This window comes from Pleurodeles waltl, chromosome 1_2, assembly GCF_031143425.1.
Source record: "Pleurodeles waltl isolate 20211129_DDA chromosome 1_2, aPleWal1.hap1.20221129, whole genome shotgun sequence".
NCBI classification, from domain to species: Eukaryota; Metazoa; Chordata; class Amphibia; order Caudata; family Salamandridae; genus Pleurodeles; species Pleurodeles waltl.
Window position 1 is genome coordinate 1,091,427,591 of NC_090437.1, and position 17,466 is coordinate 1,091,445,056.

A 17,466-nucleotide genomic window follows, 5' to 3' on the forward strand; every position below is an offset into this window, starting at 1 on the left:
AAGCTACCAAGAGGTTGAGCAGGGGTTATCTGAGCTGTGTATCTCCCTTACCATTGCTAGCCTACTTGTACAGGATATGAACTGACTGCTAACTAGAGACCCCATTTCTAACAGGGACGAGTTTGCCCCACCCTATGACGAGGAAAACTTGTATGTGAAACTTCAGGATGGCAGTGGACTGGAATCTTACCCCAATACTGGTTTGGTTTCCCCCTGGACCAGCAACTGAGGAAAGTGCAATTTACCATGGCCATCAGGAGAGTTGCTGAAGTTCTTGACCTGCAACTCCCTATTATGGAGATAAAACCTAATGTCCTCGCTGAGGTCTTTCAGCCTGACCAGGCACCTTCTGGACCTTTTCTGCACTTCAGCGGGGCCCTTACTGACACACACTTGGGCTTTGGGCTAAACCTTGTTCGTGCCTTCCAGTAAATCACCTAGTTGCAGGTCGCTTTAGACCAGGTAACGGCAACTCTGATTTTTAACCCAGCATTTGACTAAGGAGAGTTTGGTGTAGGCATTCACAAGCAGATGGCATCTTAATGCCTTTTTCACTACTACTTCAAACAGAGAGTCCAAAAGTATGAAAAATATTTTTGCCTCCTGAGAAGATACACTCATGCACTCTGGGACATGGTTGTTGAATCTTGCTGGCAGCTCCAGAAGACACATGGGCTTCTTTGGCCCAAACCATTCAGGATGGCCAGAATTATGCCACATTTGTCATCTGATGAAGTGCAGACACCACTGATTGTCTAGGATGGGCATGGGGCTTTGGTATCATATATGTATATGGTCTGCGCTCTTTCGAGGAATGTCCGTGCATCCCTTCATGGGCATGCTTTTTGAAGAATTCCACTTGTTTGCTAATAAGGCTGACTTTACCATGGAGCATTTTAAGGAAAGCAGTTTCATAGCATGCTCGCTGGGCCTTTTGGCACCAGTTCAGCAATCTACCCAACAGCTTTTGCCCTTTCTGGGGATATGCCAGAGGCTTTGGGTATTGCTAGAGCCAGGCTCCACCGTTAACACATCACGCCTCTCAGCTCCCTCAGTATCAAGGCCATGGCCCCAACAGACTGCATCCAGGACATCAGGGACATGGCACATCTCAGTCCCCGGTCCCTCTGGTAACAACCTCAAAAATTCTTCAGTACGCTCTGTGCCACACAAGTACTCTGTAGGAGGCAAGATATGTCCCTTCCTTTAGGGGTGGCAGAACATTACTTCAGATAAATAGGTCCTTTCGATCATCCAACGGAGCTACACTCTCCCATTCCTTTTCAACCCACTTCACATGCCACCTGCATCAGAGCAGCATTCAGAGGACCTCTGCCTGTTTTATGCCGGGGGGTGCAGGCTTTTTTCGGCCAAAGTATCCATAGTAAAGGTACCAGCTTTGAAAGTAGGGACTGAATGTTCTTTCTGCTGCTTTCCTGTGCTGAAGAAGGATGGAGGCCTTTGTCCTATTTTGTATATTCGCCTCTCAACGCCTTCCTGCTAAAGGACAAATTCAAGAGGCTCATGCTGGCCTAGGTTCTATCTGCCCTGGATGCAGGAGACTGAATGGCAGCTTTGGACTGCAAGATGCTTATTTCCATATGCCCATCCTTCAGACACTCAGATGCTACCTGCGGTTCGAGGTAGACCACAAGCATTTTCAGTTTCATGTACTCCCTTTTAGCCTCCCCAGTGTCCCTCGTGTCTTCACAATGGCTGTGGTCGCTGCCCATCTTCAGTGGTTAAAAGTACTACTCTTCACCTACCTTGATGATTGGCAATTTAAGGCGGGATGGCTGAAGTTAATCGTAGACCACTTTTAGATGATGGCGACCTCCTTGCATCCCTGGCATTTACAGTCAACCTGCCAAAGTCATGCTCAGCTCCTTAGCAGAGACTTCCATTCACCAGAGCCATCTTGGATGCAGTGAGGTTTCGAGCCTTCGCTCCAGATCAACGTTTGGGCATTTGGGCTATGATCCTGATGTTTCTGTCTCTATCTTGAGTCTTGGTAAGGATGGCTCTGAGGCTTCTTGGTCTCCTGGCCTCCTGCATCCTACTTGATAACCATGCCAGGTGGCATCAGTGAGCTTTGTATTGGGCAGTGAAATCTCAGTGGGCCTAGCACAAGAGGAACCTATTGGATTCTTTTCTGGTTTTGGAGTAGATCAGGTTGCTGGAGTTGTATGTGATTTGCTTGTTGTGGACGTCCTTCCTGACAACCACTAAAAGGCAGCTCTTGCAGGTTCTCACAGACAGCACCTCTGCCACGTGGTACTACAACAAGTTCGGCTACACCCTAAGGTCGGGCAGAGCATCTTCCAGCAATGGGAAGAATCCTGACACGGTCTCTTCACCACTGCCGAGAATGCGCTTTGGTGCGTTGGAGTTTCCAAGAAGGCTCTCCTGGAGATGCATACCTCCTATAGTGGAGCATGGGGCTCCGGTATGCATTTCTACTGCTATCTTTCCTGCCCTGAGTTCTGAAGAAGATCAGGAATTACTGGGACTAAGTCATCTTAGCGTCTTCTGTTGCCCCAAGAAAGAGTGGAACCCGGAACTTCTGGGCTTGAGCATATGTCTTTTGATCAGGCTGCCTATTAGGTTGTACCTTCTGTTGCAGCAGTAGAGCAGGGTCTTACACCCGGGTGTGCTCAATATACAGCTCTCTATGTGGAGAATAGGAAGCATAGTTGATTTCCTTTCATCTTCCTTCCAAAGTTGTTGATCTGATCTTGACAGGTAGGGGATTTTCCACAAAATCAGTGTATGCCAGGCGCTGAGAAAAGTTTGTTGCGTGAGACACCTGCCAGACAGGCAAAACTGTCAGATGTCTTGTTGTTCATTTTATCTTTTGACCAGAGAGGACACTGTTAGAGGCTATGTGGAGTCCCTTTCGGTATTTTTACATTTAACTAATCAACTGGTTTTGATGAGATTTCATGAAGGTTTGCAACATATGTTTCCAGTTGTAATGCTACAGTAGGACCTAAAGTTGGTTCACACTTTTCTAATGTATATCCCTTTTGAGCCCATGCACAGCTGTCCATTACGTCTCTTGCCCTTGAAAACAGATTTCTGGGTTGTGATAACATCAGCCCATCAATTGAGTGAGCTGCAGACCTTCTTGGTCTAGCCACCTTATAACACCTTTTTCCCCCAAAAAACTGGTGTTGAGAAGCCAACCTGTGTTTCTGCCCAATGTAGTGAAGCCTTTTTTTTTTCTTACCAAGGACCATTGGTGGGCGATCAGCTCTTTGCAGTGATCCTTGGAGCCAATAAAGGCAAAGAAGATTAGGAACAGAGCATATCTCAATGGATAGTTCTCTGTATTAAGATCTGCTATGCATTAGCTAAGAAGCAGCCTCCAGAAGGCTTGAGGGCTCATTCCACGAAAGCCAAGGATGCATTTGGATGCAGCGTCTGTTCTAGATATCTGTCAGGCTGCTACATGGGCAATAGTGCACATGTTCACAAAGCACTACTGTTTTGGCGGCCCATTCTTTTGGGAAGGGCACTTTGCCCATTCGGTCTTACTGGACCTTTTGATCTGTGTCATTCCACACACCCACTTCCTTGGGAGGTACTGCTTTGGTATCTGTTCACATGGTGATGATTCTGTAGTTAGAAGTATATCAGAAGAACAAGATACTTACCTTTGGTAAAACTCTTTCTGATGGATACTCTATCTAACCATAGATTGTTCACTACCTTCCCTGTTCTGCATAATGGTCTCCTTTTCCATCTAAAACAGTTTCAATTTAAGAATCTACATACTTGTACATCCAGTTTGTTGATGGGCTCCACGTATGGAGGTGTGAACAAACCTATGAAAGAAACTGACATCAGCGGCCATAGGTGGCGCTTCTATACAGCTTTGTTCATCACTTCCAGAGTGGAACGAAGTTGGTGTGGAGCTGCACAGCGTCACCTACTGGCATGCAGGATCACTGCTTTTTTGAGTTTCTGAATCCAGTCTGGCACCTGGGAATATTCACAAGGTGAGCAATCTGCGAATAAATAAGAGCCTCCATTAGAAATAATGTTACTTTAGGTAAGTAAGTTCCAACTGAGAAAGGCTTCTCATAGGAGAAAGTCCAGATTAAGACCTTAATTACAGTTATGCAGAGATAAAAGCAAAAGCAGGTAGAAATGTGAGCATTTCTGGGGAAAATATGGGATAAATAGTTTGGTAATTCCAGCACCTGCATTTTATTCTCTTATTCCTGGCCCCATAATTGAAGTGGCTGGTAAATGTGGTAGCAGTACCACGTGATCATTGTTCTGTCCAGCTTCACAGTATGTGAGCTGATGTGGAGTGACTGGGATAGAAGAGGTGAATTAAAGCAAGAATGTTGAAGTAAACATTAGGATGGATGGATGAAGTGAGAATGTCTTCCTGGATTTAGTTGTGAAATTAGGAGTGTTTAGTTATCTGTATCTTTTCGATTTCATTGTTGAGGAGGACACAAACAGTGACAAGTTAAAAGCATGCACAGAGTCTTAGCTTGCTAGCTATCTGTTGGTTGGTTGTAATTTGTCTTGCAAAGGCTCTCTGTGGAGTTACACTCAACTTAGGTGAATAATTATTGTTCATGAGATATGAGACTAGAGTCACTATACAGTAGAAATGAACTGCAAAGTTACGGGTGCGTCATTCTTCCTTCACAAATAACTGGGGGGAAAAAGAAATACAAATAATAAATAAACAGTCGTGCAGAAGGGAGTGCGGTAATCTTTCTGGATCACAGGTACTTTCATGAATAAAACAGCAGTACATAATGCCACAGTTTGTTCACATTTCACTATGTAATCCTCATCTTCTATGAGCTAAAACACACAGAAGACATAGTTAAAGCATTATGTTTCAACAACCATTACTTGGTGTTTAATTGTGTACTTGTGACAATGTAAAGTTATCGAACACCATCAACGCCCTGACGAGGCTCATCCGTCTGGAATGAGGCGATGATTTTCAGTGGACAGAGCCACAGACTTTGAATGAATGAAACACAGGCAATCATGTGAACATTAACGCAGTTGATCATGGATGAAAGTAATTTTTTTTGTTTGAATCAGCAGTTGAATGCAGCAATCAAAGGAGTGCGTCAAAGGAACTGTCAGTCGACATTTAGCTTGTTCTAAAGTACATGAAAGACAGATACAAGAACACTTTGCTGCATTTCAGCCAAGAAACCACAACACTGTAATTGCTTCATTGCTGATCAGTGCAAATAATACTAACCCTACAAAAGTACTGATCCGTGCTACTGTTTTCATTTTCCTCAGATATCTCCAAGAACGATTAAAGCAACTGCAAGAAGAAGTTAATCTCCTCAAAAGCAACATTGTAAAATACAAGGTGAGAAGATAGAATAGTATACTAGACCATATTATAAGCCTGCGTTTTTATGAAAACACTTTTCACATGCTATAGTTTATTATAGTTAAGGACATAAGCCTCGCCAGTGCACTCCCTTGTTCAAGAAAGATTCAAAATCATGAATATTCTATTTCTCTTCTCTGCTTATTTCTTTGTCCTTTTCTGAAAATGTGTCACAATGATTCCATATCAGGTATAGTTTTGAAATGTGTGTATAGCTGGAAAGGTTTTTGTTTCTCTGAAAAACACTGCTAGACTGAATGTACATCTCCTAAAACCAGACGTTATCCCATCATATCTTTTGGAAATAGTAAGAGTGTTTCCTTGTTCTTCTTGTGAGTCATTTCAGACTTCAAGATAATAAGAGAAGTCAGTGGATTCTCACTCAGTTGGGCGAACTAAGATCCTTTCGATTTTGTGTAGCACACTTTTTGTATATGCTTTGATGTGTCGGAGGCCTTGATGCATTGTTAAGGTGGCCCTTGTTTGTGGACTGAAAGGATCTGATTGTATGACAGAAGTGCTAAGTACGTGATTTAGGCTTTCATTGGCAGGGGCTTCTAAACGTCATTTTGCTTCATAGAAACTACACCTGGTAAATAGTCACATACTTTTGCTGTGACTTTGTAATAAGCCTGAGAAATATATATTTTTTTGTCTACGGCATTTCACGGTCTCGAGAATCGATTTGCAGGTTCTTCTGCAAGCCACTTCCTAGCTTATGGAATTTAAAAAATACAAAGCAGTAGCTTATATATCCTTTGTAATAAACTAATAGGAGCATTCTCTTCTGTCCTGTGTATCGATGGATCCACGTGTGAGAGGTAACCCACTTGCAACATACACCCAAATGTATGAAAAGGGTTTAAATTTCATGTTTTTTATCCTGTATTACTTCAACACAAAAACACCTTTGCAGCATTATGAGTTTCCTCTAGCAGCGATTATTTTGTTCAGGTCGGATGCCCCAGTTATTAAAGGTCTAGTTTCTGGATTATTAATTCTCTTCATTTTAAAATTTGATACAGAATTTCCTGCATCAATCAGACATTTTTTGCATAACAGTAGGACAGATCATCTCAAACAGTACATATTTTTGTAACTCTTTTTAAAGCTTCATTTAGTGTGCTCCTGCTTGGCACACTCAAAATGATATTTTTGTTAATGGCTACACACTTCTATGGCTAGGTTTAACATTATTTTTAAATTTCAATTCTCAAAACTATATCCTCGTTAAGAACATACAGTTGAACCTGGGGCACTCAGGACATTCCAAACCATGGTCTTACTTAGTTCAAATGTGCTTTTGTCTGGACCATCTAGGCCTAAATCCAACCCAACTATTGTATTGTTGCACTCTTTCTGATATTATTTTTACAAACTGCTCCTTCATTTGACTCCATATTTTTGAAATGTTAGAGGTCCATAACCTCAGTCTCATACAGAATAATAGATTATATTTTATCTCTCTAATCATTCTTGCCTCAAGATTGCTCCAGTATCTTCCCTATACGCAAAGAGTAGAGATTCAGGCCATTTCCACATCTTCTTGAAATTTTTTATGTTGATAATGTTTGATACAGCATAGTGTTTGAGATAAAACTACCCCAAGATAAGTAGATTATGTCACGTTCTCCATTATGGTTTTATCCACCTAAAAGGTGTAGAAAAGTGGCTTTGACTGACCAACTAAGATCATAGTTTTTATTTTTGCTATGTGAGAAATAAAAGTCATAAAATGTGAGTATTGGTAAAGGCAGTTCAGCTATGTTGTTGGCAAACATTATTAGCAGCAAACTGTAATGCGTATCCTTGGGGAAAAATGCAGCAACTATTTAATGCACCAGGCGGATCTAACAGATAATTGGAGCTCCCACCTTATCACTTTCTGTCACATCACTTTGTTTCATGATAGATTTCACTCTTTGAATTGCAACTTATGTCATAGCCAATTTCTGCCTGCATCCTTTAAAGAAACCAACATTTCTCCTTAAGAACGACCAACTGAGGACTGCAGCCCAAACTCAGATCATCTTTAGAATTGAAGCAGGTAGTGTCATCCTCTCTAACTTTTCAACTAACTCTTTATTTCTCCTCCAAGGCATCCTTAAATCAGTGGCATTGCCAATCTTAAAGAAGAATATATCGGACTACACTCCCATTATGAGGAACACCCACGGCTTCCTTTGGAGGCTCTCTATAGGTTTAAAATCTGCTGCCTAACTTTCATTCAAAGTATTTAACTTCTGCAAACCAAGTTACGTTGTTGACCTCACAGTCAGCAAAATGTTTCAGGAATTAGTACTCATTGCTGTTGTAAACACCCACGTTTCGCACCACTCAAACTCTAAAACTATCCTTCTCTGGTTCTTCCTTAGCTGCTCGGAACGCTCTCCTGCTTCAGATGTGATTAGCATTGAGCATCCTTTTCTTTATAAAAGCCCCTGTGACACATCTGTTTAGGGCTTACTTTGGCCATACTGGTTCTTATACAGTCTGCAGTGTCCAGATTTTGATGCCTATTTGTACACTGATACTTCATTAGTTTGTTTTGATGCCCAGCTTTCATCCACTAAACTTTGCTAACTCAATGTTTTTCTCTCTGCCTGGATCCCGCCTCCTGTCTTCTCCTTTCTCTGCCCTAGGTCTGCCTCCTCTTCCTCCTTGGTTGCAGTCTTTTGATTTGAAATGTGTTTTTCATATATCAGACTTGTTCTTTGTAAAGTACCCTAATACTATAGGTGCAACAACGCTATAAAAATCCTTGGCAAAGTCCATTTGTTTACATTGTTTGTGAGAAGTTTCGTTATGCATCCAAAAGAACTTTTGTTAAGTGAATCCGGAGGACTGTACCTCCCATTTCTTCACAGCAAGGGATCAAACCATCCATTTCTTCACAGCAAGGGATTAAACTACTGAGATATGTTTTCATATATAGGCATTCGGCTGTCAGATCCGTCGAACATAAATCCATCTCCATAGATCTGACTCATGTAGCTAGCATTACCACAAATCTTCTTCAAACAAACACAAACAAATAGAGAAGGATCATCCACAGAAAAATTGGTTGTGAGTTACGTAACAATCTTGTTCTCCTGAAACAAACTTTGTAACCTGGCCTGCCTGTCTTCTAATTAATGCAAAATTCATCTTCTTAGCTTGTCCTGCTAGTCTTGACGTTTTTTTTGCCTGCAGCATTTGAATTCTGGGACTCAGAAATTAGCCTTTTCTCTTTTAAGACAGGCCTTTCCAGGTCTAATATGCAAGTGTTATCGGCAAAAAATTCAGATCTGAGCCTTGAGAACAACAAAATGTGCTTATGCTTAAATTGCGAAATAAGTTTAATCAGTTGTGCAGACTTCAGTTTATACTGTGATTTTGAGAGTGCTAGCTAGAGTATGCAAGCGCCATTCCTTACTTGTGGGCAGTCATGTAAACAACTATTGTAAGGCCTTTAAATTTCATGAAAGCTTTAAAGTGAAGTGTTGCCATGCCCAAACAACAAGAGGTGTGAAATGGTATAGTACATTTTATATAGCTCACTTACGCAACGATCCAACTTTTTTCCAGTATTCAAACAAAAATAATTTTAAAGTTCTGAAAGTGTCACATAATTATTATTTTACATTCTTACATGTTTTCTCATTGTCGGCATCTTGAATTTTGTGCTGAGCGAACCTTCCTTCCAGAAAGGCACCCTTTTCAATAAACATGATTGGAAATGAGATAGAAGAAGCAACCATTGTCCACTAGAATGGGAAATATCTGTTGTGGAGTGGTAGGTGCTTTGCACTTTGCGTGTCAGGCACCTTTCTTACCTGGTATATGGAGATTGGACTGATGCTGTCAAGGTGTGATGCCTGCTCTTAATGACCTACTCAGACCTACACCTCTAGGGGCCACATTTACAAAGTCTTTTTGAGGTCTCAAATGGACCGATTCTCTGAACGCAAAAAAGGAATTTTCGCATGCACTAAGCCCAGATAGTGATTCGGTAACAATTTACTGATTCGCTATTTGCAATTTGGGTTTGCGATTCAGTATTAGGAAGGGGCATGTTGAGGGTGTCCCTTCCTAATACCAAATCACAGTGGTATGTATCTAAGTCAATGGCATTTTGCCATTCAATGGATGTCTTCTCCCTTACCATCTTAAAACTGCACTCTGCGAAAAACAATGTTATTGTTGCTTCAAGAGTCCCAAATTTTCAACATTCAATTCTGTACTCCCACTAAACAAAGGTTTGCGACAGCATTAATAGAGTCTACCTGTTTTCTTTTTTCTGGTGGTATAGATGGATCGCTGTCCTGCAAACAGACAGCAAAACATATTAAATGGTTACTGAGACTCTTGCAGTGAATGCTGTTAAAAAAAGAAATACAAAACACCAAATGAAAAAGTAAAAATATCACTTCCTTAGATACTAAAGACAATAGGACTCAAAGAAGAATAAACAAGTGCACTAAGAAGGACACAGTCATTTCAACAGAAAACGCTCGTACATCCCACGTTTGGAGTTATAAAGGCCAATCATTACAAATTACACACTATTCTCAACATGATTTTGGGCTTCTTTGGGAACAGACCAGTATGTAATTTTTCTTTAAGTCTGAAACGTTCTCATAGGATTAACACGGTTCATTAAGATTTTCTTCTAAATAGTAAACTGTTATGGTATAAACTTACCAGTATTATACTGCAACTTTCTACTTAGATGTACATATAAAGGTCCATCCTCGGACGATATCTTGATTAAACTCGGGGTTAGATTTGAAAGGTGGGCAGCCAGGCATTGGCCAGTGCCTTAGGGTCAGGTGTGGGTTGTTTTTTTAGGGCCTCTGTAAACTGTCTCACAGAGACTTACACTCCTCCCCAGTCACTGCCAGGCCACTGTAAATTGACAACAGCATTGTGGGCACTCGCCTGCATTGCTGTCTACCCAGAAGTAGTGTCCATTCCCCACCGTAGGAGGGTGGGAGTATGCAGGAGCCTCGCAGGGGGCCAGGTGCTTTTGTGGCCACTGGTCCATTCTCACCTAAGTTTTTCTTGACTCTCCCCCCCCCATGTTATCGCCCTGAGGCTATAGTGGGCTGCAGAGAGGGTGAGTACAAGAAGTGGCCTTGCTAGGGGAAAGGTGTTATCACCTCAGTCTCAGTGTATTTTTGGCCTTAGTGGTAAGGGAGTGTGTTTTGGATTGGGCTTGCTGTGGGGCTACCTTTCCCAGAGGGGAAAAAAAACATAAGATATAGCGTTATGGTCAGACATGGCCACGTTGGAAGGGGGAAACTAGGTTTGATTTTGTGCGTCAGCTCAACATCCTGCGAGTCTGGGCAAATCACTTAATCTCCCTACTTAGAATAAAAATTAATTTGATCTTGTGTAATGCAACTGGTGCTCACGTAATTTGCTCCATTGCTTTAGGGTGAGTTCACACTATGTAGCTCTACAAAAAAAACCATGATAAATAACTGCCAGATTCTGCAAGGGCCAGGACGTGATAATTAAAGAGGATTCTATTCCTTTTAACCCCTTCGCTGCCAGGCCTTTTCCCCCTCCTGTGCCGAGCCTTTTTTTGGCTATTTGGGGCAGTTCGCGCTTAGGCCCTCATAACCTTTTGTTCACATAAGCTACCCACGCCAAATTTGCGTCCTTTTTTTCCAACATCCTAGGGATTCTAGAGGTACCCAGACTTTGTGGGTTCCCCAGAAGGAGGCCAAGAAATTAGCCAAAATACAGTGAAAATTTCGTTTTTTCCAAAAAAATGGGAAAAAGGGGCTGCAGAAGAAGGATTGGGGTTTTTTCCCTGAAAATTGCAACAACAAAGGGTTTGCGGTGCTAAAATCACCAGCTTTCAGGAACAGGCAGACTTGAATCAGAAAACCCAATTTTTCAACACCATTTTGCCATTTTACTGGGACATACCCCATTTTTAAGATTTTTTGTGCTTTCAGCCTCCTTCCAGTCAGTGACAGAAATGGGCATGAAACCAATGCTGGATCCCAGGAACGGAAACATTTCTGAAAAGTAGACAAAATTCTGAATTCAGCAAGGGGTAATTTGTGTAGATCCTACAAGGGTTTCCTACAGAAAATAACAACTGAAAAAAGAAAATATTGAAATTGAGGTGAAAAAATCTGCAATTTTTCTCTACGTTTTACTCTGTAACTTTTTCCTGCAATGTCAGATTTTTTAAAGCAATATACCGTTACGTCTGCTGGACTCTTCTGGTTGCGGGGATATATAGGGCTTGTAGATTCATCAAGAACGCTAGGTACCCAGAGCCAATAAATGACCTGCACCCTGCCTTTGGTTTTCATTCTATACCAGGTATACAGCAATTCATTTGCTGAAATATAAAGAGTAAAAAATAGCTATCAAGAAAACCTTTGTATTTCCAAAATGGAAACAAGATAAGGTGTTGAGGAGCAGTGGTTATTTGCACATCTCTGAATTCCGGGGTGCCCATACTAGCATGTGAATTACAGGGCATTTCTCAAATAGACGTATTTTTTACACACTGCCTTACGTTTGGAAGGAAAAAATGTAGAGAAAGACAAGAGGGAATAACACTTGTCTTGCTATTCAGTATTCCCCAGAGTCTCCCGATAAAAATGGTACCTCACTTGTGTGGGTAGGCCTAGCGCCCACGAAAGGAAATGGCTCAAAACACAACGTTGACACATCACATTTTTTCACAGAAAACAGAGGTGTTTTTTGCAAAGTGCCTACCTGTAGATTTTGGCCTCTAGCTCAGCCGGAACCTAGGGAAACCTACCAAACCTGTGCATTTTTGAAAACTAGAGACCTAGGGGAATCCATGATGGGGTGACTTGTGGGGCTCTGACCAGGTTCTGTTACCCAGAATCCTTTGCAAACCTCAAAATTTGGCTAAAAAAGCACATTTCCTCACATTTCGGTGACAGAAAGTTCTGGAATCTGACAGGAGCCACAAATTTCCTTCCACCCAGCGTTCCCCCAAGTCTCCCGATAAAAGTGGTACCTCACTTGTGTGGGTAGGCCTAGCGCCCACGAAAGGAAATGGCCCAAAACACAACGTGGACACATCCCAATTTTTTACAGAAAACAGAGGTGTTTTTTGCAAAGTGCCTACCTGTAGATTTTGGCCCCTAGCTCAGCTGGCACCTAGGGAAACCTACCAAACCTGTGCATTTTTTTAAACTATAGACCTAGGGGAATCCAAGATGGGGTGACTTGTGGGGCTCTGACCAGGTTCTGTTACCCAGAATCCTTTGCAAACCTCAAAATTTGGCTAAAAAAACACATTTTCCTCACATTTCGGTGACAGAAAGTTCTGGAATCTGAGAGGAGCCACAAATTTCCTTCCACCCAGTGTTCCCCCAAGTCTCCCGATAAAAGTGGTACCTCACTTGTGTGGGTAGGCCTAGCGCCCACGAAAGGAAATGGCCCAAAACACAACGTGGACACATCCCAATTTTTTACAGAAAACAGAGGTGTTTTTTGCAAAGTGCCTACCTGTAGATTTTGGCCCCTAGCTCAGCCGGCACCTAGGGAAACCTACCAAACCTGTGCATTTTTTAAAACTATAGACCTAGGGGAATCCAAGATGGGGTGACTTGTGGGGCTCTGATGGGGTTCTGTTACCCAGAATTCTTTGCAAACCTCAAAATTTGGCTAAAAAAACACATTTTCCTCACATTTCGGTGACAGAAAGTTCTGGAATCTGAGAGGAGCCACAAATTTCCTTCCACCCAGCGTTCCCCCAAGTCTCCCGATAAAAATATTACCTCACTTGTGTGGGTAGGCCTAGCGCCCGCGACAGGAAATGCCCCAAAACACAACGTGGACACATCCCATTTTTTGACAGAAAACAGAGGTGTTTTTTGCAAAGTGCCTACCTGTAGATTTTGGCCTCTAGCTCAGCCGGCACCTAGGAAAACCTACCAAACCTGTGCATTTTTGAAAACTAGAGACTTAGGGCATGATGGGGTGACTTGTGGGGCTCTGACCAGGTTCTGTTACCCAGAATTCTTTGCAAACCTCAAAATGTGGCTAAAAAACACATTTTCCTCACATTTCAGTGACAGAAAGTTCTGGAATCTGAGAGGAGCCACAAGTTTCCTTCCACCCAGCGTTCCCCCAAGTCTCCCGATAAAAATGGTACCTCACTTGTGTGGGTAGGCCTAGTGCCCACGAAAGGAAATGGCCCAAAACACAACGTTGACGCATCCAAATTTTTTACAGAAAACAGAGGTGTTTTTTGCAAAGTGCCTACCTGTAGATTTTGGCCTCTAGCTCAGCCGGCACCTAGGGAAACCTACCAAACCTGTGCATTTTTGAAAACTAGAGACCTAGGGGAATCCATGATGGGGTGACTTGTGGGGCTCTGACCAGGTTCTGTTACCCAGAATTCTTTGCAAACCTCAAAATGTGGCTAAAAAAACACATTTTCCTCTCATTTCGGTGACAGAAAGTTCTGGAATCTGAGAGGAGCCACAAATGTCCTTCCACCCATCGTTCCCCCAAGTCTCCCGATAAAAATGGTACCTCACTTGTGTGGGTGGGCCTAGCGCCCACGAATGGAAATGGCCCAAAACACAACGTGGACACATCACATTTTTTCACAGAAAACAGAGGTGTTTTTTGCAAAGTGCCGACCTGTGGATTTTAGCCTCTAGCTCAGCTGGCCCCAGGGGGGGCAGAAATGGCCTAAAATAAATTCCCCCTGCCCCCCGGGGAGTGACCCTTGCGTGACGGTGCAAAAAAAAAAGACCCCCAGTGCCTAGTGGTTTCTGCCCCCCTTGGGGGCAGATTCACCTAAAATCGTCCGATTTGCCCCCAAGGGGGTCAAAAATGGTCTAAATACAATTTATTGCTCCCCATCTCTAAAAAAACAAAAAAAAAACCACACAAAAAAATTAGCCCTGGCGCCTAGAGGTTTCTACCCCCCGGGGGCAGATCGCCTAATAACAATAGGCCGATCTGCCCCCAGGGGGCGCAGAAATGGCCTAAAATAAATTTGCTCCCCCCCCCCCCGGGGGAGCGACCCTTGCCTACGGGCTCGCTCCCCTTGCGTCACGGTGAAAAAAAAAAGATCCCTGGTGCCTAGTGGTTTCTGCCCCCCTTGTGGGTAGATTGACCTAAAATCGGCCGATCTGCCCCCAAAGCGGCAGAAATGGCCTAAATACAATTTGCCCCTCCAGGGGAGCGACCCTTGCCTAAGGGGTCGCTCCCCATCTGTAAAATAACAACAAAAATCCCCCTATGCCTAGTGGTTTCTGCCCCCCTTGGGGGCAGATCGGCCTAATGAAAATAGGCTGATCTGCCCCCCTTGGGGGCAGAAATGGCCTAAAATAAATTTCCCCCCCAGGGGAACGACCCTTGCCTAAGGAGTCGCTCCCCTTACGTGAAATTCACGAACAAAAAAAAAACTCCCTGGTGTCTAGTGGTTTCTGCCCCCGGCCTCATAAAAACAGGCCAAACTGCCCCCAAGGGGGGCAGAAATGGCCTAAATATAATTTGCCCCCTATGGGAGCGACCCTTGCCTAAGGGGTCGCCGCTCCCCACACCTAAAACAAATAAATAAATAAAAACAAAACAAAAAAAATAAATTATCCCTGGTGCCTAGAGGTTTCTGCCCCCCCTGGGGGCAGATCGGCCTAATAATAGGCAGATCTGCCAATAAAAAAGACATCCCTGGTGTCTAGTGGGCGTTTTGACAGCCGGATTGCTTTCAATCCGGCTGCCAAAACGCAGAGAGAGACTTCAAAGGGAAGGAAATACGTTTCCTTCCCTTTGAAGCCTCTCTCGGCCTCCCCCACGTGATCGGAAGAGAAATGTAAAGCATTTCTCTTCCGATCGCGCTGGAAGCTGAGCTTCCAGCGCGATGGGGAGGCTCTATGACAATCAGCGTGCGCTCGCGCGCTGACGTCACGGGGGGGTGCGGGGTCGGGGTGGAAGGGGAAGGGCTTCCCCTTCCATCCCTGACTTGGGGGGGTGGGGTGGAACCCCACAGAGGGAGCGCTAGCGTTCCCTCTGGGCTGTGTGCCCAGGACGTAATGGTTACGTCCTGGGCACAGCAGCACTGTGCCGCAGGACGTAACCATTACGTCCGCGGCACAGAAGGGGTTAAACCGCTGTGTGGTTAGGAGGCTGGGGTGAGGCGCTGTGAGCTAGCCAGGAGTTAGGCCGACAGCTACTAAAGGTGTGGATTGACTCAGTCTCCCACACTCTGCGGTCTTAAACATGCATCCCTATTACCAAAGTAGGAACCGCATAACAAAAGAGCAGACAGTATTTGAGTCTGCACCATCTGGGCTGTTGAGACTTCGTGGAGGTATGTAGCCTCTGGGAGAGAACAGTGCTCCCCGGGCCTATGCGCCGTATCTCGAGATATGGAAAATCCATCCCTCCTCACAAGTCGGACAACCCAGGTCCATGGCCTGTTTGTGCGAGGGTGGCTGTGATACTCTTGGGGACCTATACCCATCGAGTCGGTTTCTCACTAGGCAGGAGGCAATGGGAAGTTTTAGGCTGGGCTCGGGTCACATCCCCCAATATGCAAAAATGGCATATTGGCAAAATGCAAAAATGGCGGCCACAGCTCGAGAGCCCTTGCTGGGATTTGCCAATGCCCCAGAACCTACGCAGACGCTTGCAGCATTGCTCACATTGACGGGCGGTCAGAGACTTATTACCTATATTTACCAAGCCCTGCAGGTGGACAGGCCCAAGCTCCCCCTTGGGTTGGAGTGTGTATGGCAGCGGGTTAGTTCCCAATTACTAGTTAAACGTGAGTTAAGATTCATAGAGGGGTACTCTAGGTCTTGGCCAACACACAATTTAATCTCACTCAATATAACATAGTGTATATCACATACCTCTCGCCCAAACACCTACACACTATATACCCCTCCAGGAGTACAACGGTGGATTGTTTTCATGTGGCCTGGAGCTGCCCACGGATTGTTTGTTACTTGGAGGAGACAATGAGACATTTACAGAGTGCTGCGGGGTGGACGTTCCTTAGAGATCCTACACAGTGCTTGCTAGGGTTGGTGCCCATTTGTAAAAACAAGAAGCTCAGTAGGAAATATGCAGTGCAAGGATTGACCTTAGCCAGGCGGCACATAGCTATCAGATGGCCGAGCCTGAAACCTCACCTGACTGTAGAATGGTTGTGAGACATGACAGAATAGGCTGGAACGGAGGAAGCATATATTAAAAAGTGCAGCAAGATGACAAACTAGCAGTTGACCTGAAGGCATGGGGTGCAAAGATCCAGGACCTTCATTCTGCTGGCCCTGCTGCCTCTCCAGTGACGGAGACTGTGCCTGGTGAGGTGCCTGACCATCAAATGGGAGTTTGGGTCCAAATGACCACAAACGGAAGTAGCCTAAAGTTCTGATATAGTGTCTACTGTCCTTCGCAATATGAATCAATATAGAACGAGATCATGAGAGGGGGAGTAAAGGGGTGTAGGGTTTTTTGAGTTTTCCTATGTTGTACCTTGAGAAGCTCCCACAGCATTATTTTTTTTAATTATTATGGAGGTACTCACAATGCCATGTTACCTAATGACTTTGGTTATCCTGTAGATATACCTATGGCTATAATGGATGATGTTATTGTATATGCTGTGGGGATATACATTACTAAAATGAAAATAAAAATAAACAAGAAATACTTCATAAGACTCTCCTATAGATATTGCCTATCCTTTGTGTATTTCGGTATATAAGCCCTGGTGCTCTGTTATCATGCTCTACCATTGATTATATAAGGCATCCTTAGATACCTACTAGGCCTAGCATGACAATTTCTACCTTAGATCCTTCCGAAACAAATCAACAGTGCTCTCAGGAAGCTACCTGCTACACACTAGATTTCTAAGAAACCACCGGCATTCCTTCCAGGTCCAGAGAAGCTACCTGCTAAGTCTCCGTTTTAAAGAAATCAACTGCGTCAGCACCAGATCCAAAGAAACCATTTATCTAAATTGTGGGCTGAGAAAAACAGCTTTCTCGCTTGTTCCAAAATAAACATATTGATTTACATCATATTCCATGAAACCCAAATGGCTTGTTCTCTCCCACAGAGAAGCC

At 43.7% G+C, this 17,466-nt stretch overlaps 1 protein-coding gene across 4 annotated transcripts in view; it reads left to right on the forward strand.

Annotated features, from left to right (window-relative positions):
* CCDC149 (coiled-coil domain containing 149) overlaps window positions 1-17,466 on the forward strand; it is a 315,035-nt gene that overhangs the window by 183,114 nt on the left and 114,455 nt on the right. For all 4 annotated transcript variants that reach the window (XM_069202164.1, XM_069202165.1, XM_069202167.1 and 1 more), the window contains exon 7: window positions 5,290-5,362. In XM_069202164.1, coding sequence (XP_069058265.1) covers window positions 5,290-5,362 — 73 coding nt within the window. The remainder of the gene's footprint in view (window positions 1-5,289; window positions 5,363-17,466) is intronic.